At 39.6% G+C, this 25,195-nt stretch overlaps 1 protein-coding gene across 1 annotated transcript in view; it reads right to left on the bottom strand.

Moving 5' to 3' along the window:
* The window catches only part of LOC107093839 (mitogen-activated protein kinase kinase kinase kinase 4-like), a 107,582-nt gene that overhangs the window by 58,152 nt on the left and 24,235 nt on the right, over nucleotides 1-25,195 (bottom strand). The window contains 7 exon segments of the mRNA XM_015389140.1: nucleotides 5,024-5,196; nucleotides 8,025-8,103; nucleotides 9,428-9,482; nucleotides 11,407-11,537; nucleotides 11,682-11,772; nucleotides 17,278-17,388; nucleotides 17,495-17,620. Of these exon segments, the coding sequence (XP_015244626.1) occupies nucleotides 5,024-5,196; nucleotides 8,025-8,103; nucleotides 9,428-9,482; nucleotides 11,407-11,537; nucleotides 11,682-11,772; nucleotides 17,278-17,388; nucleotides 17,495-17,620 (766 nt within the window).

Below are 25,195 nucleotides of genomic sequence, written 5' to 3'. Positions count from 1 at the left end.
AAATTTCATTTTTAAGACAGTTTAACAAGTTTGGTTTTACAGATCCGTACTTCATCCCTATGCAAACATCAACTCATTGACCATTTCAAATCCAGTAGACCAATAGAAATTCGTCTTTGCTCATTACTGCAGAGGAAAGAGCCTCTAAAAGTAAAAAGAATACGATTTGTAAAAATCTGGAAAAAAAAAGAAATTTAAAAAAACAATTTGAAATGAAAATATAAAATCTGTAATAAAAAATATAAAGATTGTAAAAAAAAAAACTGTTAAAACATAACAATAATAAATGTAGAAACTTTAGGCTTCACAGTTGGGAGTGCGGTCGGTTCAGCGATCCATGTACTAAGGCCTTAAGGCTGATTTATACTTCTAAACTAGGTCGTCTGCGTAGGTGTCGCAGTGAACTCAGAGACGTCCCCGCCCCTTCCGCAGACACTCTGCTGCACCTCTCCCAAATTGTAGGTGATCGCAGACAGTGCCGCAGCTGGAGACCGGCTTGTTTTGTTTTTATGACCGCAATTGAGGAAAACAACATGTGAAGATGGACCAGCTAGAAGAGCGAGGCGCACGACAACGCTGGGACCCTTTTTCCACCTGGATCCCTGCTATTTTTCCCCCTCATGTCCCTCTGTTGTCACATAAATTTGCCCCCACTTCCACACCGCCTCAGCCGTACCTAGACCCATAGCGTTTAGCGCAGACTAAAATTGAGCATAAATCAAAAATGTCTGCGTCAAGCTCACTGCGACAGTATAACCATCCCTTTAGTGGCTGACCTGGATTCGAATCCGACTTGTGGTCCTTTCCCGCATGTCTCTCCCCCTCTCTCATACTCCCTTTCCTTTGACGGCCTACTGTCAGAAAAACGAGCAACTATTGCTGTAAAAACTAAAAAAAAAGGGGGTTCCCAGTTTGATTTCTGGGTTCCATTTTTATTTTTTAGTGTTTCAAGTGTTCTTTGCTTACAACGATAATTAAATGACCCCCCCTTGATTGCCGTGCAGCTGTTCAACACACACCGTAGGACCAAACCTAACATAGCTATGATCTTTAGGTCTCCGGTTTTGCAAATTAGACGTTTTTAAAACCAGCCACGTCATGCTTACAGCATCTACCACAAAGGAAGCTGTTACTCAGTGAGAGACGCACAGTCGGTTGATGTTCCTCAAAAAAAGGCAGAAAATAAACAGATTTACATTTTTTAGCTGTAAAAAGAACATGTCAGCTTTTTTTGAAGACATTCAGCTGCTGACAGGAATCTTTTAGCCCTGTTATAACATTATTCATTGCTTTAATAAAATTGGCTGCAACAGTAACTTTGGAGCAACTAGGAGTAAATAAAACAGTCATCAGCGTAGGTGATACAATCCACTCTAGCAGGCAGAACAGAGGATAAATCATTGGTATAAAGGCACCAGTGGTGCAGGGTTAAGGCTTTGGTCCTAGATGTTGCCTCCACAGGTTCAATTCAATTTCAATTCAGTTTATTTCTATAGCGCCAATTCACAACACACATCACCTCAAGGCACTTTACAGTTCACCAGATCATAGAGTCAAATTGATTCAGTTTTCTATCTAAGGAAAACCAGTTGATAGAATCGACTCATTGACTCTAAGGCAATCCCTCACACTAAGCATGCTTGTAGCGACAGTGGAGAGGAAAAACTCCCTTTTAAAAGGAAGAAACCTCCAGCAGGTTTATTGCTACGTTCAGACCGCACGCTGCAGAAGCAGCTAGTTTACATGCAAAGTCAATGGGTGACGCACATCAAGGCGCAGCAAAAGGCCCTGCAGAGCGCCTCATGAGCTTCTGAGCAGTGAGCGACCTGCTGCGAAAGCAGCTACTGGAGTTGGAAAAACTGAACTTTTTCTGCTTGACGCACCACATCAACCAATCAGAGAAGCTGATCTGGGAGCTGGCAGGGAGACAGAAACATAGCTGCTGATGCAGATCGCTATGATCACTCCTCTGAAACAGTTTAACGCCTAAATTAGCTTAAAATGTCAAAACCAGCCAACAAAATATTTTTGCTTTTATTATTCTGGTGCCTACAGTTTGGATTACGTACGTGAAAAAAGCTAACATTTACTTCCAGTCGCCGAAAAAAAAAGCAGCGAACTGTGAAGAGCCGACCGGGCCAGAGGCTGCTGTTGAATGGGATTCTAGCGACAGCGCATCGCCGGTGTACGGGGGTCAGATCGGCTCCGATAGAAATAATATTTGAATGCAGGATGGTAAACTGACTGCACTGATGAGGTTTTCAGATGGACTTTCTCACTTAAAAAACATATTAAAACTACTTTTTACCCTCTTAAAACAGCAAATATAGCAAAGCTGCTCTTTCATTGAACACAGGAGCAACAGAAGCATCTGGACACACTTTACTGGATGCGATTCAGGTGCATTAAACATGCTCTTGAGGCGCATCTGACCTTAATGTGAACACGCATCAAAAATGAAGCAGCAGAAGCTTTTTTGCTGCTTCCAGCGCTTGCCGTCTGAACTTAGCATAAGTCTCCACCTGTTGATTAATTATTTGCTGCAGGCATTCTCCCTCTCTCTAATTTTATTTCCTTTCTGCCTACTAACAAAAAAAGCCTCAAAAAGCTAAATAAAAATGGGACCTCTCACTGAGGAACACCTGTTGTCTTTAAGTGGCTCAGATTTATAGTTATTAATCGAGACACATTTAAAAAATATTCAATCAAGTTCACTGCAATTAATGATAAATTAAATCATCAAAGCTTGTCCACAAGAAATGATATATAAACCCGATCAGTATTTATTTTCATAGCCACATCTTTCACAGCTCATAAGCACACAGGAAGTGTTTTGTTGTCTTTTCTTGGGGGGGGCGGGGGAGTCTTGGAGCAACATGTGGACAACATCTGTTTTTAGAGATCAGGCAAATCTGAGCAGTGACTAAACTCTCCAGATGTTCACATTTAAGGTAACACAACACAGGTGGAGCTGGTTAAATCAGGGCGATGGGCGATGGAGGAAAAGGTTGACAACTTTTCTTTCCTCAAACCCCCCCCCCCCATACTGTGATGTAATGTAAAGCTGAGGCCATCATTGTGCCTCCCAACCCTAACTAGAGGAGAAAGAAGCGATTTCTTGCTTTGTTTATCGTGGGGTGATACATCTCTGTTCAGACTACCCCCTTTGAGCGATGCCAAATTATGACACGTCCTCGACGCTTCGCATTCAGGGTGTTGGTTTCTTCTTCTTGAGTTGTTCTCTCTGCACACAACAATCATGCTGGGATGTTATCCAGTCGGGCATGCACACGTTCATGGATCCAAACGCACGGTCACACCGAGCCGGCAGAAAGTCTCCAGCCATTTAGTGTGCTTTTGGAAGCTCAGAGATTAGAACCAGATGGTCATTCTGTTTCCTCCTTCCTTCCTCTCAGCGTCCCTCGGCTCACTCTTCCCTCTCAGCTCTGCCTCTCTTTCCCTTCAGCAGATAAACTCCAATAAAGCTCTCAGATCTGATAAGATTTATTCCCAGTGCATGAAGTGCTGTGGTCTTTAAACCTGGCTGATATTAGCGTCGCTAATCCAGTTCATCCAAGGAAAAGCAAGAGGATAAATTATTTTTCACAACCACGCTCCTCCCTCTGTCTCACATTCCAGCTGTGCTGGCTTTTGTCTGCCTCCATCCCTCCTAAATCCCTGCTTCCTTCCTTAAAAAAGAAACACGTCAGAGTAACAGAGCATTGTGGTGATGGTGTCAGAAAGTGAAGACTGAAGTCCGACCAAGAGCAGTTGTGTAAAAATGTGGGTTACGGCTGCGGCCAAGTGAAACATTTCTCTAAACTAAATGTTGTAATGAAATTCTGGAGCTTGAGAAAGCCTGAGCAAAGGAAGTAACAGAAGAGAAATATGGTCACAGTAGAATCAGATCTTTTTTTAGACATTGAGTAGATTTTTCTTTACTTCAAGTTCACCTGCAAAACCTTCTGACTAAAACCATCGGCGTTACAGGGAGTCCTGCATTCTTTAGCCAATCAGAAACGCTCATTTGATCACGTGACACACCAGCATGTCAGGCAGAGACGGGTTTCTAAAGGCTGGTTTATGCTCAGAAATCAAGTCGTCTGCTGCACCTCTCCAAAACTGTAGGTGACCGCAGACAGGAGGCCTCTGATTGGTCAAATCTACATCTGCTCTACACTATGCGTACTTCGTGTTTGGTACTTTACAGGCTTGTTTTGATTGTATGACCACCATTGTGGAAAACGACTTGTGAAGATGAACCAGCTAGAAGAGCGAGGTGCACGAGAACTGGGACCCTTTTTCCACCTGGATCCCCGCTCTTTTTCACCCTCATGTAGGACAAACTTGCCCGTTGCATTTTTCCACTTCCTCATCGCATCGGCCGTATCTAGACCCACAGCTAGTTCCTGATTGTCCCTCTTGTGTTGTGGCTTGGAATAACATAGTGCAGACCACGCTTTAATATTGGCCATAATTAAAAAATATCTGCATCAAGCTCACTGGGTCACACTGCTGCAGGATAACCAGCCCTTTAGAAGTTAGCTTTCATCCGACCAGTGAAACGTCTCACCAGAGCCGTGAAAATACGTGCTGAACCTCCTTTCCACAAGTTTTGGGAACTCAGGTAAGGGCTAACAAACCCATCTCTGCACTGGTGTGTCATGTGATCAAATGAGTTTATTTGATTGGCTACATATTGGATATATAGATATAAATGTAATTTGTGATATATATGCGTATGTTTGTGATATTTACTGGCACATTTTTAAAATATACATGCAAATGTGGGATTTGTAAAACTATAACTTTCTAACTTGTAACTCTAACTTCTAGACTTGTATTCTGACTGATAAGGATCTGATATCAGTGAAAAATTCAGTGTTATAAATTTAATGTCAAAATAAATGTCAGATTCTTATGAAACTATATATTTTCTATGAAGCAGAAATTTTCCTGCTGCACAGACTCAACAGGTCGGGTCAAATCAAGGTAACTCAGCCTGTCCGCCTTTTGTCCTCACCTTTTTCTCGCTTCTTCCTGGTTCGGTCCAGGTGGTCCTTCAGCATGATGCGCACCTGCCTCTCGTTCGCCAGGTCCCTGATGAAGGCGTGCTTCAGCAGAGCGTCCGTGGTGGGGCGATGCATGTGGTTTTTCACCAGGCAGCTGTCAACAAATGACAAGAAGCGCTTCGACCTGTGGAGAATAAGGAGAAGGAACATTAGATACTCCATTACTGGAAACCAGCAATCCCTTCTTTAAGATGATCGAAATGAAACTCAGCCGTTTGAAAAATGTTTTAATATATGCTTTAATGTATAACTTTAATATCTTATAACTTTTTACAGATAGATTCATCCATAAAAATAATTTCTTCCTGCACCATTTTATGATACTGACAAAACTGGATTCATGGCTTTCCAGAGGGGCTTAAATAAAATAGAAATGCTGAGATTAAAAAGTGGGCGGGGCTAAATAAGGCGACTGAACTATCCCTGCATTTAACCGCATATAAACCACAGCTTCTTCTCCGACCCACCCAATGCTTGCCTCATTCTTTACTTTAATGTGTGGCCTCCAATGTTCTCTAAACAAATGTTTTTAATGACACTGGTTTTTATTTCGGGGGATTAAATCAAATCCACTTCAATAAAACCCCAAACAAACAACCGCATGTGACTTTTATTTACTACAGAAAAAGAAAAAAAGAAAACTAAGAATCACTCCAAGCTTTGCCCTCGTTTGTTATGGCTTATTATAGAACATTAATGTAAGGAAAAAAAAATTGATAGCTTTACTAATGAGTAATTATATTTTTTATAAAAAGTTGTTTCAAGTAAAAACCAAATCATTGCTTTAAAAAAAAAAAACTGGCAGCAACTTTGTTTAACATGATAGTCATGAATAAAAGTTTAAGTTAAGATGTTTAAATCAATTTGTGCTCAGAAACCCATCGATTTAGAGAACGAGAAGCTGGCAACAGAAAATAAGAATAAATCAAAGAAACAGCGAAGTCAATAATATTTACTTTAATAGCTGCAACTGCTTCCAAACTTTCCTCCAACCAGTTTCCATTCCTTCCAAAGAAAGTTTATCACCTCTCAGCATAAAGCCAAGTCTGACGTTTCGAGGCAGAATCTAACAACAAAACCACGGAAAGCCTAACAAGACTGTTGTCCGTTTGTGGAACGAGGAAGGGAAAGAAAAATGGATTGCTGCCTGGTTTCACTGCCTTAGGGAGGCCTCAGGGTAAAAGCGCTGCACTCTGGACCAAACGCAGCTATTAAAAGCTGCTCGGAGAAAAGGCGTTTCTGATCGTATTAATAGTGAATGAAAGACAGCCGCTAGGGTCAGCACAGAGTTCAACTGGAAGAGCTTTTCTATTAAGTATGGATGGGCAGGAAGTGCAAGGAAGCAAAAATCAAAACTTGATCTAGATAAAAAGTATATATCACAAACACTGCTATCATGATGCAGCCGCTATGGCACCAGCTTCATATGGTGGGATGTAATCTTAGCTGATTTAATCAAAGAAGCTTCTAGAGCAGGGGTCAACAATTAAAAATCATTGGGGTCCGAATAAAGAAAATCATCAACCGGAGACATTTTTAATTACAATCTGTTACTTTAAACATAATTTAACACTGAAATAAAATTACATTTTGGTGCATCCGTTATACGTTGAATTTTAAAAATTTTGGATTTTAAAATCTAAAGTGTTTTTTGAAGTAGAGAAAAACATTCGTTCACTTTGGTATAAAGACAATTTCCTGATTCACATATTTTATAAAATACCTGAACTGACCTTTTTTATTTTATTTATTTCTTTTCTCTGTCTTAATGTTGGCAGTGGGCTTTATGCTGCCCTGCAAGGCTTTAAACCTGGGTTTGAATGGAGACTAAGCCATTCTAAAGCACATATCAAGGAGCTCATTTTGAGCCTGGATCCATATTTATTATTTTTGATTCTGTTCATGGTGGAGAATCCTGCTTCACAGCAGCAGGTTGAGCCAAACATCCTCTAAATGTTCAGGGTCATCTTTGAGCACCATTTCACTTTTCTTTCACCAGTTCACCACAGTTCTTCCAGCAGTCCACACTTTCTCTGCTCTTTTTCTCATCATCTTCTCCTTCTTTCCCATCGCCCAGCTTGCCACAGGTTTGCCTGCTGTGTCTAAAAGTAGCAGCAGCAGCAACCCAGACTGACAGCAGCTCATTGGATCATTTGGATCACGTGCAGCCTGGTGCCGGATGCTCTGGAGGGCTTTACCGTATTAATAGGAGAAGCAGCGCAAGTGAATTTAGACACCGTTGGACAACATGCAGTGATTTATAAATGTTTTAAATCAGGTTGGGTCCAAATTAGCCAACAGGTGGATCCGGTCCCAGGCCTGCTAATCCGTGTCCGCTGTTCAAGAATGTCTGATTGTCAGTGAATTTTGTTCCTTTACTGTTTCAAGCAAGAAAAGAAGTTTGTGAATAGAAATTTACATAAACCTGATCAAAAACTGCTTTAAGAGTAACTTTTCTGTCTTCTCTGGTTGAATTTTTTTATTGTTTTTTATCTTATATATTTTTGGGTTTTAATTAATGCATTCTTTTTAAATTGTGTTTTAAAGATTACATTGTCTTCCCTTTAAGCTCAATGCTAACGCTCACTGTTCACCAATAAAAATGTTGCTAAGGTCCAGCTGACCAATAGAAATGTGTCTTCGCTCCTTACTGCAGAGGAAAGCCCGCCCCAGAGATGACGAGACAAAAAAATAACATTTTAAAGAATTAAAAGGTGTATTTTTCTTTAAAAAAAATACAATTTGAAAATTAAAGTGTGAAACAAAATAAATTAAAAGAAAGGATTTAATAATAATAATTAATTTAAGAAAACAGTAAAGTTAATTTAAAAAACCTTTTTTGATTAGGAAGTTTTGAGAAGTTTGATTTCTGGATTGCTTTTTTTATTTTATTTGGCTTTGCAAAACATTTGTAAAATCTGTGAGCTTTTGAGAGGGGATTTCACTTCTTACCACTTCTTTGATTTGAGTCTGGGTGCGGGGTTTCGAGGAATCAGGAACAGCGCTCTCATTGGATGCATATCGCAGAGAGCTGCAGAGGATCCGCCGAGGGAGAGACGCAGCGTGACGCAGTCAGCCATGGAGCAAAGACAGAGGGAGAGAGTCAGGATCACTGACAAGACGTTTCACAACCTTCACAGTCATGTGGGGAAAGTCAGTAAACCCATACGATTAAAAAAAATTTAGTTATTTCTATGGTAAAATCAGATTTTTTAGCAGCAGTGATATAAATGATGTGACCATATGAAGTTTTCCTTTGCAGTAGTCCTGCAGGAGTTCACTGAAAGATCAGTTATTCTATGTTAATTTTCTATCTCTGCTTCTGTCTTCTTGAACCCCAGTCGGCCTCAGCAGATGGCCGCTCACACTGAGCCTGGTTCTGCTGGAGGTTTCTTCCTGTTCAAAGGAAGTTTTTCCTCTCCATTGTCGCTGCATGCATGCTTGGTATGAGGGATTACTGTAGAGTTAATGACAACATGAATATCTACCGTATCTACCTGCTAATCTGGGAGGAGTGAATCCTATACAGGCATTGACTGGATGTAATTCAGCTGGTTTTCCTTAAACAGAAACTTTTAAGCAATCTGACTGCATGATCTGATTGAACTGTCTCTATAAAGTGGCTTCAGATGACATTTGTTGTGAATTGGTGCTAGAAAAATAAATTGAATAGAGAAATCACAAACCGTGTGACCCCCCACTTGGTAATTCGCAACGCCCTGGAGGGTCCCGACCCCTACTTTGGGAACCCCTGCTGTTGTGTCTATTTGTATTAAATATCAGAAGGTCAAATTTTCTAGCAGTATCTTCAAAATTGCCCCCAAAGCCAAACTTTGGACACCCTGTTTTACCACAATGAGCTTTAAATTATTCTGAAAAAAATTTTAACCTTCACACCAAAGAAAAAGGCAACTTTGCTGCACGGTAGTGAAGTGGTTAGTGCTGTTGCTTTGCAGCAAGGCGATTCTAGATTCGAATATCTCCGTGTACTCCGACTTCCTCCAACAGTCCAAAAATATGACTGTTGGGTTCATTGGCTTCTCGGTGTTGCCCTGCGTCAAACTGGCAACCTGTCCAGGGTGTACCCGCCTCTCACCCCTATTGTCCATATAAATGAGCCACTAGTGCCGTAAAAACTCCAAAAAACAAACAAAAAAAAAGCAAAGGGAGCAACTTTCTAACTAGCATGCAGCAGTACCTCAGTTTCATAAATCCATTAATAGTTTTCCTTCAGTGCAGTTTAATGTATCATAGGATAAATTTAGGATGACTGGGTGTACAAACTTTTCTCCATGACTGCAAAGTTCTACATTCCACATGTTTGTCCTCTACGTGTCAAAGTAATAGTAACTTACGAGGCGCTCCTTCGGCCATCTCCAATGCAGTGATGCCTAATGACCAAAGATCGCTCTAAAAAAACACAAGACAAAGTAAAAGAGCTGAATATGAATACAAATATCCAAGCAATAACCACATTTTCTATGGTGGTCTCTGTGTGATTCATAGACATAAAAAAAGAGTCTGACATAGAGGAAAAATAGCAAATATTTTGGAAAGTAAGCTTGTATGAGCGATGCACACAGCAACGTTTAAACAGAGCGTGCAAGAGGGGATGGCCTGGACCAAGATGAATCTGAGTGAAATAAAGGCCCTGTCCTATATTAGAGGATTTAGGGTAGGCGTTCCCTCTCAGGAGCAGGTACAGCGTTATGCATGCTCATTTTTTTTTTTTTTAAGAAAATCCTCCACTATACCTATAAATTACAAATAAACTGATGAAATGTTTGGATTTACAGCTGACACCAGATATTTACTATAGAAAAAAAACACATTTTTTTTCTGTCTGTCTGACATAAGACTGTTTGCTACGTTAGTTCAGCTACAACTAGCAACACTGTTTCTATCAGCCTGTACGCTGCTGGTGCTGAATGAGGTTTGCTCAGCTGAGTTAACGGCTGTGTCATTTCAACCTCCAAACATTAAATATGTTAGGACATTGAATGTCTAGGACAAAGTTGTCCTAGATCGTGTCTTGACCAGTTGCTTAAACATTTCCATAAAATATTGCTTCCTTCAGATCTTATTGGATGAAAACCTCTAAGTCTGAAGACATAAATTATAAAAAGCTCTCTCTCATTATTCGGCCATTTACACAATCAAATTAATCTAAATAAAAAGTAAACCCAAAACAGGAAGATTTAATCTAAATAAAGTAAGAGATAGACTTTAGTGTTTCATTAGATCAGTCAAAAACAATTCTTCCAGCTAAAATGTTTGATAAAAAGAAAGAAATAACAAATCACACTACCTTTAACATCTCTTTCTATGGGTGCAAACTGGACTGAAATGTGTATAATGTTTGTAGTCATACGACCATCATAAATGACATCGACTTGGAGGAAGCTTGAATCAGAACAGTGGCGGCTGGCCAATAGAGGGCGCTAGGGCGCAGCCCCACCCACCCATTGACCCTTATTAAAAAAATAAAAAATATATATATCTATATGTATTTTATTCTAAATTAATACTTAAAATATTTCAAAATATACAATACATATCAATTATACAAATATATTAATATGCATTTCTTAGCTATGAAAGATAAATAGTATATATATATATATATATATATATATATATATATATATATATATGTATATATATATATCTATTTAGCAAGAAGGCTTGGCTAACTGCATGCAGGGCGGCTAATGCTTTATTCTTTTTCAAAAGTCAGGATCTGACCCAGCATGGATAAAGACAGGTAGGATTGATTTAAAGCACTTTTCTTCTTCTTTTCTTTAAAGAAGAATGAACAATCTACTTTTTCTAGATGTTTGTTAATTTGCATAATTGTTCTTAAATAAACACATCATAAATAGTTTTTATAAATTAAAAAATGATAAAGCTGAATAATAGCTTCTCCATTATTAAACTGGTAAATTTTTTGAGGGGTTTGTGGCACAATATTGGACAATGCAAAACACAAATTTGCCTTCACAAAGCCTCAGAAGGGAAAAATTTATGTATATAAAGTTAAATTGTACATGAAGTTATGTTTCTTTTTTTATAATGTTTTTTGGTGTTGGTATTCATGTGAACATATTGGTGTGATAATTTAGTATACGTTTGATTGGTTTTTGGTATACGTCTATTTTGAATTTATAGCCTCCCCTGGAGAAAACTCCACCAGCCACCAGTGAATCCAACCCAACATTTCAGCACCAGGCTGCAGCCAAAGTGATGTTAACATATTTTACCAGTTTAGAACCACATTCCTTAAATGTCTCTACTGCAGTCTTATAAGAACTGAGGTTTGTAGTTGAAGAATTACTCTATAATCATAGGTGGCATCTGGATTCTCGTCGCAGGCGATGACCTCTGGAGCCATCCAATAAGGAGTACCAATGAATGTGTTCCTTCGACCAATCGTCTTATCCAGCTGAGCCGACACTCCAAAGTCAACTGGAATGCAAAATTGTGAGAAATTATGGATGAAAACACACAAAACAAATGTTGTTTGTTTTCCAAAGTTCTGTTTACGGTGCTGTACTGCCAGAGGCTTCATAGTTGAGGATCTACTCTGTAAATGGATGCAGGCTGTCTTACCCAGTTTGACCTCAGCATTCTCAGTCAATAAGACATTTTGGCCCTTTATGTCTCGATGGATCACATGATGGGAGTGAAGATGGGAAAGACCCTGGAAGACAAATATGTCTAAAATGAGCCCATCAGATGACTAACAGTATAAAAGTGGCAGATTGAACAGCTTCATCACATGTCTGACTCCATACACCCCAGGATTCATGCTGGCTTTGTGACCCGACCCACATTTAAGGGAACAACTGTCAACATTCCTCCACTAAATAACACATTTTATGACTATGAGGGGTTTTAATACAAAGTCTGGCTTAACTGAGAGAAGCTGATAGATAATTCTGAACATCCTGTTAGAGAAAATACTTTAAAGCTATTTTGTGCTCCACTTTTTCAAGACTGACACCCCATCTCCTATTGGAAATAGTTAAATACTTATTGGCCCTCAACTTCAGCTTTATTATTACCAGTGGTGGACAGTAACAAAGTACATTTACTTGATTACTGTACTTAAGTACTTTTTTTACACATCTTTAGTTTACTTGAGCATTCCAAAAAAGTTAGCAAAAACAATCCACTGGACTTTGTTAGAAGACGTGTTGCTTCCCATCCAGGAAGCTTCTTCAATTCAAAATGTCACAAACAGCGTTTAGTTCAAGGCTTTTGGCTTAGAAAACATGCAAATCCAGTTCTTAAGTTTTTTTTGTTCTTGGTTGGTTCTTGTGTTGGTCTCCTTTTCCCTGGCTCCCTTCTAGACTCCTCTGTTCACACCTGCTCCCAATCAGCTCATTAGTATTGTCTTTGTTCAGTCTCCCATACATACTCTCCCTGTGCAGTTCCTCAGGGCTGGTTCCTCATCTTTTCCTGGCTCTTCATACTTGTTTTCCCTGATGTCTCCATCGTTCTGTTTTTTTCTGTACTTTTATGTTGGATTTTTGGATTCCTGCATCAGTTGCCTCTTAGTACTAAGTGAAGAACTCAACTCTGCCTCATCACCTCTCTATTTGGGTCCTGAAAAACCTCAACCAAACCTTGACAATCTCTACCTCTGTTGGATCACTGGTGATGTGTGACTGAAACTAAGGCTACATTCACACTGCATCCTGAAGTGACCCAAATCCAATTTTTTTGCCTATATGCAACCTGTATCTGATCTTTTCATTGTTGTCTGAACAACACAGATCCAATTTTTTTCAATCCGACTCAGGCCACTTGGCTATGTAGTTCTGAATCCAATACAAATCTGATCTTTTCAAATGCGACCTGTGTGTGAACGGCCAGGTCGCATTCATCCGACCTGAACGTCATTAATACCTGACAAAGGTCACTATTCTGCGTCTTGCTATGCAGCGGCAAGAAAAACAACAAACATGGCAGATGATGATGATGCGGAGAGCAGTATTTATGTTTAAACATATTGAAAAGATTGAGTTTTTATGGTGGAAAAGACCGCTAGATGCGCGCCGGCACTACCATCCATGTTTACTTCCATAAACAAAGAGCACGCTGGCCTGTGATGTCATTGCGTCCTCTACTGCGCATGCGGGACACTTGTATGACTGCAGTTCACACAGGAGATCACATACAAGTCGCATATATTTGGAAACATGAACGGCAGCGCAAAAAAAAAATCGGATTTCACAAAAAAATCGGAATTAAGCATCAAGGCCTGCAGTGTGAACGTAGCCTAAATAAACTGAACTGGCCTTAATGGGTTCATCAATTTTCAAATTTCATTTGGAAATAAAAGTAGCCTTTTCTTTCATCACATTTTTATTCCACTATGCATCTGTCTAATGCATAAAATCCCATAAAAATACACTTAAGTTTTACATTAATATGAACTTGTGAAAAGATATTTGCTTCAACAATCAATTAAAACGATAAACGCTCGGATATGCCGCAATAATAAAAAGCATGCTTATTCAACTGCTCAAGGGTTTTAGTTGCTTTGCTAGTATCACGCGTAAGGTGTGCTAAGTTCTTCACACATGCTTTCATTTGACATTAGTTTTAACAGAGTTGAATTAGGTGTGAGGTGTTGCATAAATAAAGAGATATTTGATAAAAAAAAACAAGCATCTAGGCAAGCTGTGACATGTTCTAAGAGAAAGAAATGCAGCCACAGTAAAACGCTGACATTATTTAGATTAGGTCCCTTTAAATGTTTAAATGCTAAACAGCTCTAGTAGAGAACCTCTACGGTTTCATAACTCCACAGCCTGCACACTTCTGTGTCCTCATATTCCTGCTTCTTCAAAGGAGGTTAGATAAACAGAGGAAGCGAGTCCTGTTTCAGACAATGACTTCAGCGTAGCGTCTCTCTGTGCACATGTGAGGGGATGTTGTGATGCCGAAACAATCAGGAGACAGCGTGGCGCAGAAGAATGCTGGCAAAGGTCCAGAGAGGTCTTGTCCCTTCGATTTCTTAGACGGCTAAAAATAGACATTGTAGTTTAATTTCTGTCCTTTGACAGCAGCTCAGTATCGTCATTGTTGGAGCTAATCTTTATCCATTTGAATTGTGTTAATTTCTAAAATTTTTTCTTTTTCTTTATTTAATTTTTTTCTTTATTTTGATCTGAGCTAAGACAGAAAGTGTTGTGGATCAGTCCACTTTCTATAAGAGTAGGAGCCTGGGAAACGACCAGGGTTGGGTTCTGGGCCTATGGTTTTTATCAGAGCAAGAGGTAGCAGAAAGAACAAAGCAAAATTTGAACTCTGTACTTGCTGGCTGAAATGGGAAAATAAACCATCCAGAACAATCATCAAGTTTGGACATTAAAACTTCTTTTGCCTGCGTACAGAAACTTGACCCCAGTGCCTTAGTAGTGGCTTAATGGAACCTTTTTTGGATGTTTGGATTGGCAAACAATCGCCACTACAGTCATTATTAGGAGGTTTTCTTTTAAACTAGGCTCAGACAGGTTTGGTGATACTGTCACAACCTTGGTTAATACACAGAGGCAAGTCTTACTAAATAAAGAAGAAAATAAGTATTTAGTCAGCCACTGTTTGGGAGAGTTCTCCTACTTAAGCCCTTGTCACACCTTGACAATTTAGCCCAGCATAGGTCTGACGTACGAAAAATCTGGAAAAATGCTGGCATACGTTGGAGAAGTTATGGCTACATTTTGTGTAGGTAATGAGCACGCTGAACCTGATTGTGTTGAAATTGATGAGAATGTAGAAATAACAAGAGGTGAGAGGGATGATGTTTAGTTAGCTGCTGCTAAAAGATGCTAATGCAGATGGAGAGCTATGCTAGAATTAGCTCCAGTTTCTAACTGAGCCTATTAGCGGTTAGCATAGGTGGGAGATGCTGAGTCATCAAGTCATCTCCATGTCATGTACCTGGTTTGCCCAACCACTGAACCAGGTGAGTCCAATCCGCACAATTACGTTAGCTTCTGCTAAAGGTGTTGGCTCTAGCTAATATAGCAAACAGCGGATCCAAGTCAATCACAATGTGTTTGCTTCACAAAGGTTGCCTACCTTATGGCTTAACAAAGCCATGATGGCAAATATTTTACATCAAGTAGTATGCAGTTCTTCATATATACATACACACATCAATTTCAAACAGACGGTATCGGTATCGGCCAATACTGCATAGCCAGGTATCGGCATCTGGGCCAAAAAATGGCATACCGCTTATTCCCAATAAATGAAAAAAAGTTCAACACAAAAAAAGAAAAGTGTAGCCCATTAACAGAAAACTCTAGAAAAATATGTGAAAAACAGTCTGGATGTAGAAAATACAGATTGAACCTGCAAACCAGTGGCGCTACCAGGGGAGCCACCCCACTGGCCAGTGCAAATTTTAGTAGCATCAGATTAGCATTTCATCCCATTATGGGATGCAAAATTTAAAATCACACAATAAACCAAGATACGAGGTGGTGTTTACTTAAGTCTTTATGATTTTTACAGGCAGGTTTACCACAAAACTACATTTAAACCCTGAAATCATGGCTTTTAGTTTCAGTGTGCCACCCCAAGATTTTTAGTGGCCCCCATCTGGTCACGCCTTTGAAACATTTCTGAAGGTGCTACTGCTGTAAACGGTAAATAACGCCCTCTCCAAAAGATCCAGCTGCCCGTTAAAATCAAAAATCCCAAATATGCTCTCTAAACTACCCCAAAAAAACAGCGATCTAGGAGACTTTTTGCTTAAACAGACCTCTTTCTCTTTCAAAGAAAGATTGACAGCCGAGATAATAGCCAAATGTTGAGGTTATGCTTGGAAATGACATCTAAGCATATATATCGCAGATTGATGAGCAGCAGCAACTGCGTCCATAAGCTGAGTGATGGACTTAAATACTACACCTGTTGATCATCAGTCAAGTCTAAACTTTGCAGCCTCTTTGTGCTACTTTCTTTCTATTGAATCAGGAACTTGGAGCTTTAGTTTTTGGAAAGAATCACATATAACAATGCTTGCTGGTTACTTGACCCTTCCTGCTCCAGAAAAGCAGTTAAATGGTTTCTGATTGGTGAATAAATCAAACCTGAATGCTTGGTTGTTGGTGTGAGAGGAAAAGTCAATGGTAGAGATTTAAAAAGTTGGCAAGATTGAAGGTTTTATTTTATGCTTTGTTTTAGCCCTCTAAAGTCAAATAGAGGCATAAATATGACAGAATATTGTTTCATTTGTTATAAATCGGAGGTCTTCAACAGGGGGTTTGGGACTGTTTTTGTTATATTCCTCCCTGCAGTTTTTTCCACCGATTGAAGTGTCCTTAAATACACATTAACATGAATTCAACACTCTGTGGTAAACAGATAAATGGAGGCAGAAGATGTCTTCCAGTCATCAATGCACACATTCAGAGACAAACAGGAGCTCTTTCAAGCTGGGCACCGTTTCATACAAAACACCTGTCCCATCAACCAGGAATTAGAATCAGAAATACTTTAATAATTCCAGGGTGAAATTACTTTCATTTTCATTACTCCATCTGTAATAGAGTGACTATAGGACCACTTTGATATAACACTAGTTCATACAATATATATAATTAGGGTGTCCCCGTTCCATCTCACCATCAGTTTGGGGGTCCTTGGCCTGTAAAAGGTTGAAGACCGCTGTTATAAATCATTAGCTGTTTTCTGCACAGCGGAAGAAAGACCCTTGCCTTAATTGCGACACCATCTCTACATGTTTGGTTACTGCCATTTTTCATAACGTTAAGAATTTCATAACAGCACAGACCACGCTTCGGTACTGGGCATAAATAAAAAATAACTGCATCATACCTGCGACAAGCTCATTGGTACACACTGCTGTGGGAGTATAACCCCCACAGCCCTTACCAACTCAAAGTCGTTAGCATAGAAACTTGTGCTGTTATCTATGATGGTATAGCATTATGCTACTGCATCAACATGTATTTACCTGATTCTAAACTAAGGCATCCATGGTATCATCAGGTCCTGGTAATTAAAACTTTAGTGCTGCAGTCACTATATGCTTCAAAAGGCCTTTTCAGGTAACAATGTGTTGGAATCGGCTGCCTCGTTCTCTTCAAGGCAGTTAGGGATTATATAACGACATGTTTTGCTCTGTATTTATGCTTTGATGAGTATCTTATGTTGACCTTACCCTTAGCACCTCTCTGCAGATGTAGGCAATCCAGTCCTCTTTCAGACAGTTTCCTTTGGTCTTTTTCACCAGGTCCGTCACCGAGCCGGCGCCACAGTACTCCATCACTAACTACAGAGGCAAACAAACAAGATCAGCTTTAAACATGTTATGTAAATTCAAAATGTTGCAGACTTAACCAGAACAAAGTGCTCAGAATGTGGGGTAGTTTACAAACCCAGAGTTGGTGGTCCTGACCAGCAGGTCCTTTCTTAATGAAGGCACCATAATAAGTAGCAATGTTTCTGTGATGGGAATAACTTTTCAGCATATTTATCTCCAGTTTAATCTCCTCCTCTTCCTCCTAATGACAAAAACACAAAAAGCAAAAAAAGGCAAGGCCAGATTATCTATATTGCACATTTTAGTAGCGAGGCAAGTCACAATGGTGTACACACTGAAGTGTTACATAAAGGTAACACAAATAAATACAGAAAATAAGAAAATCAGAAAGAAGATGATTATATCTAAAAAGATCAAATTAATGATAAAAAATGAAAATAAACTTTAACTGAAAACTTAACTAATGTTTAGAAATAACAGACTCAGGGCCGGATCTATCAAAGGTTTGCGTGTATAAAAACGTGAGCTATTTCACTGCTCACGCTAAAAAATGTACAAACTGATCTATCAACAGCGTGCTAAAAGGATTTGGTCTTTAAAATGTGCTAAATAGCGCCTGTTATCCATTTAGTACTTTTTCTGCAATGAATATGCAATATGGGGCGTTTACACGCAAAAGTGCGTGTTGTGGGAGGAGAACATGTAAATATATTAATTTAGCACTCGCAAAGTGATTTATTAAACCTGAAAGCAATTTTGCTAATGGTATCTGACTCTATATTTAACACGTTTCAAAAGAAGGTGCAAATGGTCTGTATGCGTAATTGCGCACTCATGGCAGCGGTTATTGCCGCAAGAAGGAGACATGGAAATGAAGCAAGGAGACGCAGAGAACGCATTTTTTCACTCCGTGTGAATATTTTTGGAATGAACGAGGAAACGATCATCAAAACATTTAGTTTATCCAGCATTGCCATTTTGGAGCTGCAATTCCAGTGATTTGCTCCTCACAGAGCGTCAGCTGTACTTGTTCCTCAGTGCTGGTCAGAGGCATCTCATCTACTGTGCCCCCTCCTGTTTTGTTCGCAGATGTTTTGTTATATGCCAGTTTTTCTTTGGTTCGCCTTCTAATATCCTGGTATCTTCTTTTTACTTCATCCACTGTTCGCAAGGTTTCACCAACAGCGTTTACTTTATTACAGATTTGTTCACATATAGCGTTCCTCTGTGTGACAGGCACACTTCTTTGCTGTAGCTCACTTAAATGTTTGTAGGCTTCATCCACCAACACCTCCATTTCCATGGGGTCGAATTTCCTTTTGCGCTTTCTGCTGTCCAAACTCGCCATGCCGCAAACCACCAAACGCGCAAAACCATCATTTAAATAGGGCGTCTCCAACAGTTTTGCACCTGCCACCAGTTACGCAATCGCTCTTGTTAAATCACCCGCAAACCATGGTTCAGCCCCTCGCGCAAAATTCCAGTTTGCGAGCGCAAATTACTGCACGCAAAATTGGATCTTGATAAATCCGGCCCTTAGACTCTTTATTTTTTAAATCTGGATTAAAAGTTAAGGATTTGGCATTTTTACGCCGCTTGAGTTTAATCCAGATTACTAGAGCATAAAAACTACAAGATGCCTCTCTGGTCCAGCAGACCTGAGAGGTCTGGTTGTTGCTCCCCCGACATCAAGTCTGTAATGTTTTATGGAGCTAATCTACTGATCTATAGATCAATACGAGTATTTTATTCACTTTCTAATTTCTAGTGAGGAGTCAGGGAGCCGAATTCTGCTTGATCCACTTTTTAGGCAGACCTGTGGAAACACGACTGCAGGGATCAGTTCTACTAAATACAAACAGCAGGAAGTAGCTTTTCAATGTCCTGCTGAGACATTAGTCCTTTAATCACTGTTAATACAGCGACCCAAGTTTTTGAGTTTACTACCTTTTACGACCTATTTTACTACCTCTGCAATATTTTTACTACCGATGCAAAATGTCTTGACTAAGACCTCCTGAAGCATGGAAAGTCTTTGTCAGAGCCTGTGGACATGTTTTGGAAGAGTTCCCTGATGCGTCATTTGCTCGATGTGTTTTGCTAAAGTTTTTTTTGCATGTTTTCTAACCCAAAACAAAGCTTTGTTTTTGGTCCTCTCTATAAAGCCTCGAACTCAACCCTATTTCTGACATTTTGAATTAAAAATCTTCCTGGATGGGAAAAGAAATGTCTTCAAACTTGGAAACCAAGTCCAGTGGGTAGTTTTTTTTTTTTTTTACTTTTTTGGAATAATTATGACCTGGATGACTGAGAGTCTTCACCAGCTTAATGACCCAGCATTCAAAGATGGCTTCAGCAGGTCATGGAGAATGATGGGGTTTTTTAAAAACTTTTTTGGAATGCTTGGACATTTAGCATTATGAACCCAAATGTTAAAAGCGAACTTAAAAATTGTTCCAAAAAAAGAAAATTAAAAACAATTCACTGGACTTTGTTTCCAAGTTTTTTAATTAATTTTTTTATTGAAAAAGCTTCTTGGATGGGAAGCGAAACGTCTTCAAACCTGGAAACAAAGTCCAATGGATTGTTCTTAATTTTCATTTTTTTAGAATGACTATGACCTGGATGACTGAGAACCTTCACCAGCATACAACCTCAAACTTGTTATTTCATAAAATCTCTGCTAACTCAGACATGTTAGGCCAGTAACATGCTCCTGTTTCAATAACTTAATGAGAAAATTTTGCATTAGATGATTAGTTGACAGGTGTGGTTAACGTAGCAACACCACGATAGAGGTTGCTTTTAGATTAAAGAGGAGAGTTTAATATTGCAATGCCATGGATTCCTGAATGTTAAAACCTAAAAAAATTAAAGATTGTATAATGAAGTCAATTCCATGCTAATTGCTAATAGCTGATTGATAATATATTTAATAAATTGAATGTTTGACTTTTGTTCAAGAGGCGTTTTACTAATCAAAAAATACATTTGACTGTAGGAATCAACCTACTTAATTGTATTTTTCTATTTAACTGAATCATCTGAGTTAATAAACTTTCACGATCAGGAATCGTGAGCTCAGGAGGAAATCAAACATATTTCAAATTCAGTCGGCCGTCATGAGGTGTTTGTGGACAAATCCTGCCGTTAAAGCGGAGCTATGAGACGATTTACCAGAACCTCGAGCACTGTGCACTGCGTGTGCAAACAAGGGAGTTCTTCTTCTTCTAGATTGGCGAGTCCGTCCAGCGCCATCATTCGGCACCGAGTTCGACGAGTGGGTTTTGGACGTGCAGCGTGAGCAGGTAGATCACATTAAAGCGTCGGGCCGCACAGTGTGAGAACATGCATCGTAAGCTGTGAACTTTTAAACCCTTGAAAGAACATTTGGCTGTCCAATTATTAATCGATTAATCCAAAAAGTTATCCACAGATTTATCGATTTGCAAAACAATCGTTAGTTGCAGCCAAACACTTTATAGCAGAGGTCACTGATTAGGATACCTAAGACCAACCTTGTCCGACGGCAGTGTCTAATTTCACTTGCGCCGCTTCTCCTGTTTGTACGGTAAAGCCCTCCGGGACCAGGCTACATGTGATGCAAATTAGCCAATGAGCTGTGCCAGTCAGGGCTGTTGCCGCTAGCTAATTTTAGACACAGCAGGCAAACCTGTGGCAAGCTGGGCCTTTACTGGTTGTTGATTTTCTTTATTCGGACCCCAATGATTTTTAATTGGTGACCCCTGCTTTTTAGCTTTAAAGGGAAAGTCAGATTATATACCAAGTCAAGTTCTGTTTGTTACCTTTTACAACACTTCAACAGCCTTTATTTGAGTTAATTAAATCTACTACCTTTTAGCACCATCTATAAACCCTGTTAATCCTGGGGATGTTGTTCAGGTGAACCGACTTTGTTTCTGTCTTTATGAAGCTTTGAAGTTTCAGGTCTGAGTCCATCACTACACCCAGATTTAGAGCCTGATTGCTGGTTTCTAGCCGGATTAATAGGAGCTCTGTGCGAACTTTGACACGCCCTTGGTCCAAAAATTATTTTGTCAACATTTGGTCCATCCATACATTGATATGTTCTCCTCATAGATATTCTCTATCCTAACAAACCTCTTAGCTGTTAGCTGGAGGGAGGGAGGATAAGATGGGTAATGAGAAGAGGGCGTTGAATGAATAGTAGCAGAGCTGGAGGAGTTGGACTTTTTTTGTTGTTTTAAAGTTCCAGTCTCAAAATAGATAAGGCAGAGTGGCAGCTTTTGTTGCTATCTGAACAAACCCCCAGTGACTGCATGTGAAAGTGTGAGTCTGTGTGTGTGATGACAGATAATAGACAGGCATTTCCACAGATTGTCTGTAGCTGAGTGGCAGAGAAATCCTCAAAAAGTCCACAGGAAAAGTCCCACTGGTCAGTGATGATGACGGCATGTATATGGACTGAACTGTGCAAGTTCACACTTCCAATTTCTGCATCATGTTCTTAGTTCAGCACAAGGGCTGAGTATTGCCATGTGTGTTGCGACACCATTTGTCTCACTAAACTTGGGTCACAATTAGTGTTGCGCCAATGCCATTTTTTGGCCCAGATACCCAACGCCTGGCTGTGCAGTATTGGCCGATACCATCTGTTTGAAATTGATGTGTGTGTATATATGAAGAACTTCATACTAGTTGATGTAAAATAATTGCCATCATGGCTTTGTCAAGCTGCTGCCTACCTTTGTGAAGCAGGAAAAAGACTAATACAAAGTGAATCCAGTAGAACTTTTTATTGCCTGTGGTTGATTTTTTATTGACAATGGTTGAATAAACTTTTGGCTCTCAAAATGGTTTTGGTGCCATATTTGTTGGTACTCACTGATACCAACATTTCAGTGCTGGATCGGGGCCCTGCCCAATACTGGTATCTGTATCGGTGCAACACTAGTCATAATACCATATCACGATAATTCAATGTCAGTAAATATTGCTACATTTTAAGCAGCTATCAATATGAAATGTTTAGGTGCTGTATTTGTGCATGTTCATCATAATCCATGTTGTTTGGGGTTTCAGTCCGTCCATTTCTTCCACTGTGACTGACTCAACTACAAAAATGGCGCTGCGGCACACAGCAAAAGGGAAGATCGGTGTTATGTCAGGCAGCCGAAAATCACGATATAGCATCGAATCAATTTTATCCAGCACTAAACCCAACCAGGTATCAAAACGGAGATATTTTTTTCATTGTTTAAAGTCGCTGGGAAACGACTGTTCCAACTGTTGCATTTCCGAATTCTCCCGCGTGGTGCCCGACTTTATACGTGTGAAAAAAGTGAATGTGATTGGTCGTTTATTGTTGTGGTGGCAGGTTCGCAATCAAGTTTGGTTGTGGCCGGTGTGTCAGAAGCATCTTGCTAACCACTTAGCAACTTAAAGCAAGTAGGTTCCCAATGGGAAATTACATTGGGACCAAGTAGCACTTAGCCACGACACTGTGAAGGAGAAGGCTTACAGCCGTACATGTTTAAGCCCTTGCCTCACAACGCTGCCATTTCTGTTAGCTCTACGACTGCTGAAGAGACAGACGTCCATCCCAGTAAACACTGGTAAAGTAAATGGTAAAGTAAATGATTCTTATTCCTAATTTCAACCGTTGCGTATATTAGCTGTGACATATGAATCGCAGCTAACATACGCTGTCACTAGGAATCCTGTTCGACAGCAACCTCTGGCCCAGTCGCCTCTTCGTGGTTTTCCACTACTGTTCACGGCGACTGCAGGTGGATGTTAGCGTTCTTCACATACGGAATCAATACTGCAGGCACCCGCATAATAAAAGCAAACATATTTTGCCGACAGGTTTTGGCATTTTAAGTTAATTTAGGCGTTCATAAACTGTTTCAGAGGACTTTGCATGTAAACTAGCTGCTTCTGCTGCCTCTGCTGCTTTAAGTGTTAACGTAGCATCAGTCTAATCTCAGATTTTAAAAGGAGTTAAAATTTCATGAAATCTTAAACATCTATTTGATATTGACAAACCAAGACCACCATTTCCAGTCTGTCTTGCTGTAAAACTGTTTTTATAAAGCTAACTGGTGGCTACTGTGAGCTGCTCTCTGCGGGAAAGGTAACCTGCCCTGCTCAGGTAAATGGAGACGGTAAAACGGCTCTGATAATAAACGTAGAGCGTCTAAGCCAAAACCAGAACCAGATGATCTAATAGGATCAATTCATGACCTTCCAGATGGTCAATGTCCGCTGGACTCCACTGGAAAAAATTAAAATGTAGGTAAGTCATTTGTTCTTAAAATAAGTGCATTTGTTCTTGAATTGAGGAGATAAAAGAGACATTTTGCCAATGGAACAAGACAATTTAGATGTAAAATAAGAAAACACAATTGCATTGTCTTATTTCAATTGCATATTATTCAATTATCTTCTTTTAAGAGTAAAAATACTCATTCCATTGGCAAATTATCTCATTTACCTATTCAAATTAAGGGTAAATACACTTAACTTAAGGAATGTTTACTTATTTCTAGATCGTTTTTGCAGTGTCTGCCCACATGAAGTTATTACTGATCTAAATCATTTCACTTTTATTAACTTATCTAATGATAAGTCTGCAAAAATACAAAGATAGGCCATCTTAAAGCTGTGAAAATATCTTATTACAGGTCAAGTTGTGTCAAATTTTAATGGGAGAGAAAAACAGCTTTTCTAACAGCTGTTTGATTTAAAACACTAGTTAGAGAAAAAAGCTTCAGTCTCACAGGTGAGAGTCCTCTAAAGCTGCTGCATTATGCTTTCAAGAAGAAACACTTAAGCAAACCTAGAGAGAAAAAAAACATACTTATTCCACATAAAGCCAGAAGTTTATCAAAGCTTTCAACATGACGACGTGTGATGAAGGTGTAGCTGATAATCTAGTTCCAACGTATAAGCTCCCTCAAACCCCCGGATACAGCTTTTATTTGAGGTTTTTCTATCCTCAAATTGATTTACTCTACAGTAAGTTATTAATATTTCATAATACCAAAACAACAACACGGCACTGTGGCTTTTAAACTCTAAAGTGAACAGAGATTTAATATCGCAGAGATCTAATAAAAAACTACTTCTGTGTGGGGAAAAAAAAGATACATGAGGAGAGGAGGAGGGAGAGGATTGGTTTTTTGTAATTTGATTTAGTCCAGTAAAGTGCTATATGAAAGAACGTTCCGGTTTGATCTGTGTTGTATGTGCGCACTCTGACAGGAGAGTTATGAGAGGCTCCCGAGTGGATTGTTAAGAGTTCAGACCGCTTCAATGACCTAAGCGTACCGTAAGAGGACTCAAAGAGTGGGAAAGCAGAGAAGAAGCCGACTGCTTGGAGACATTAGGAGGAGGTTTACTGGACTGTTGGTTCTGGCCTCCCATTTGGGTCATTTGGGGGTACAGCTAAGGGCTGGTTATCCTCCCGCAGCAGTGTGTCGCACTGAGCTTGTTGCAGGTATTTTTGATTTATGCCCAATATTGAAGCGTGGTCTGCGATATGTTATTCCACGCCACAACACAAGAGGGACAATCAGGAACTAGCTGTGGGTCTGGATAGGGCCGAGGCGGTGAGGAAGTGGAAAAATGCAAAGGGCAAGTTTGTCTGACAACCAGAGCATGTGAGCGGAGCATGGAGCAGAGTGGAAGAAATATGGTGGAGCGCAAAGCGGTTTTCAATTCAAAGGCCGGAGCGAGGATTTTGCTCCGCAACAGTTCACTCAGGTGCGCTCACAACGTCAATTAAAAATGTTGGATTATAACATTTGTATAAAATCATTTATTAAAATAT

The sequence above is a fragment of the Cyprinodon variegatus genome, unplaced genomic scaffold, assembly GCF_000732505.1.
Source record: "Cyprinodon variegatus isolate N-32 unplaced genomic scaffold, C_variegatus-1.0 Scaffold449, whole genome shotgun sequence".
NCBI lineage: Eukaryota > Metazoa > Chordata > Actinopteri > Cyprinodontiformes > Cyprinodontidae > Cyprinodon > Cyprinodon variegatus.
Note: the sequence above shows the minus strand (reverse complement) of the source record. Positions and strands in the feature narration are given on the sequence as shown.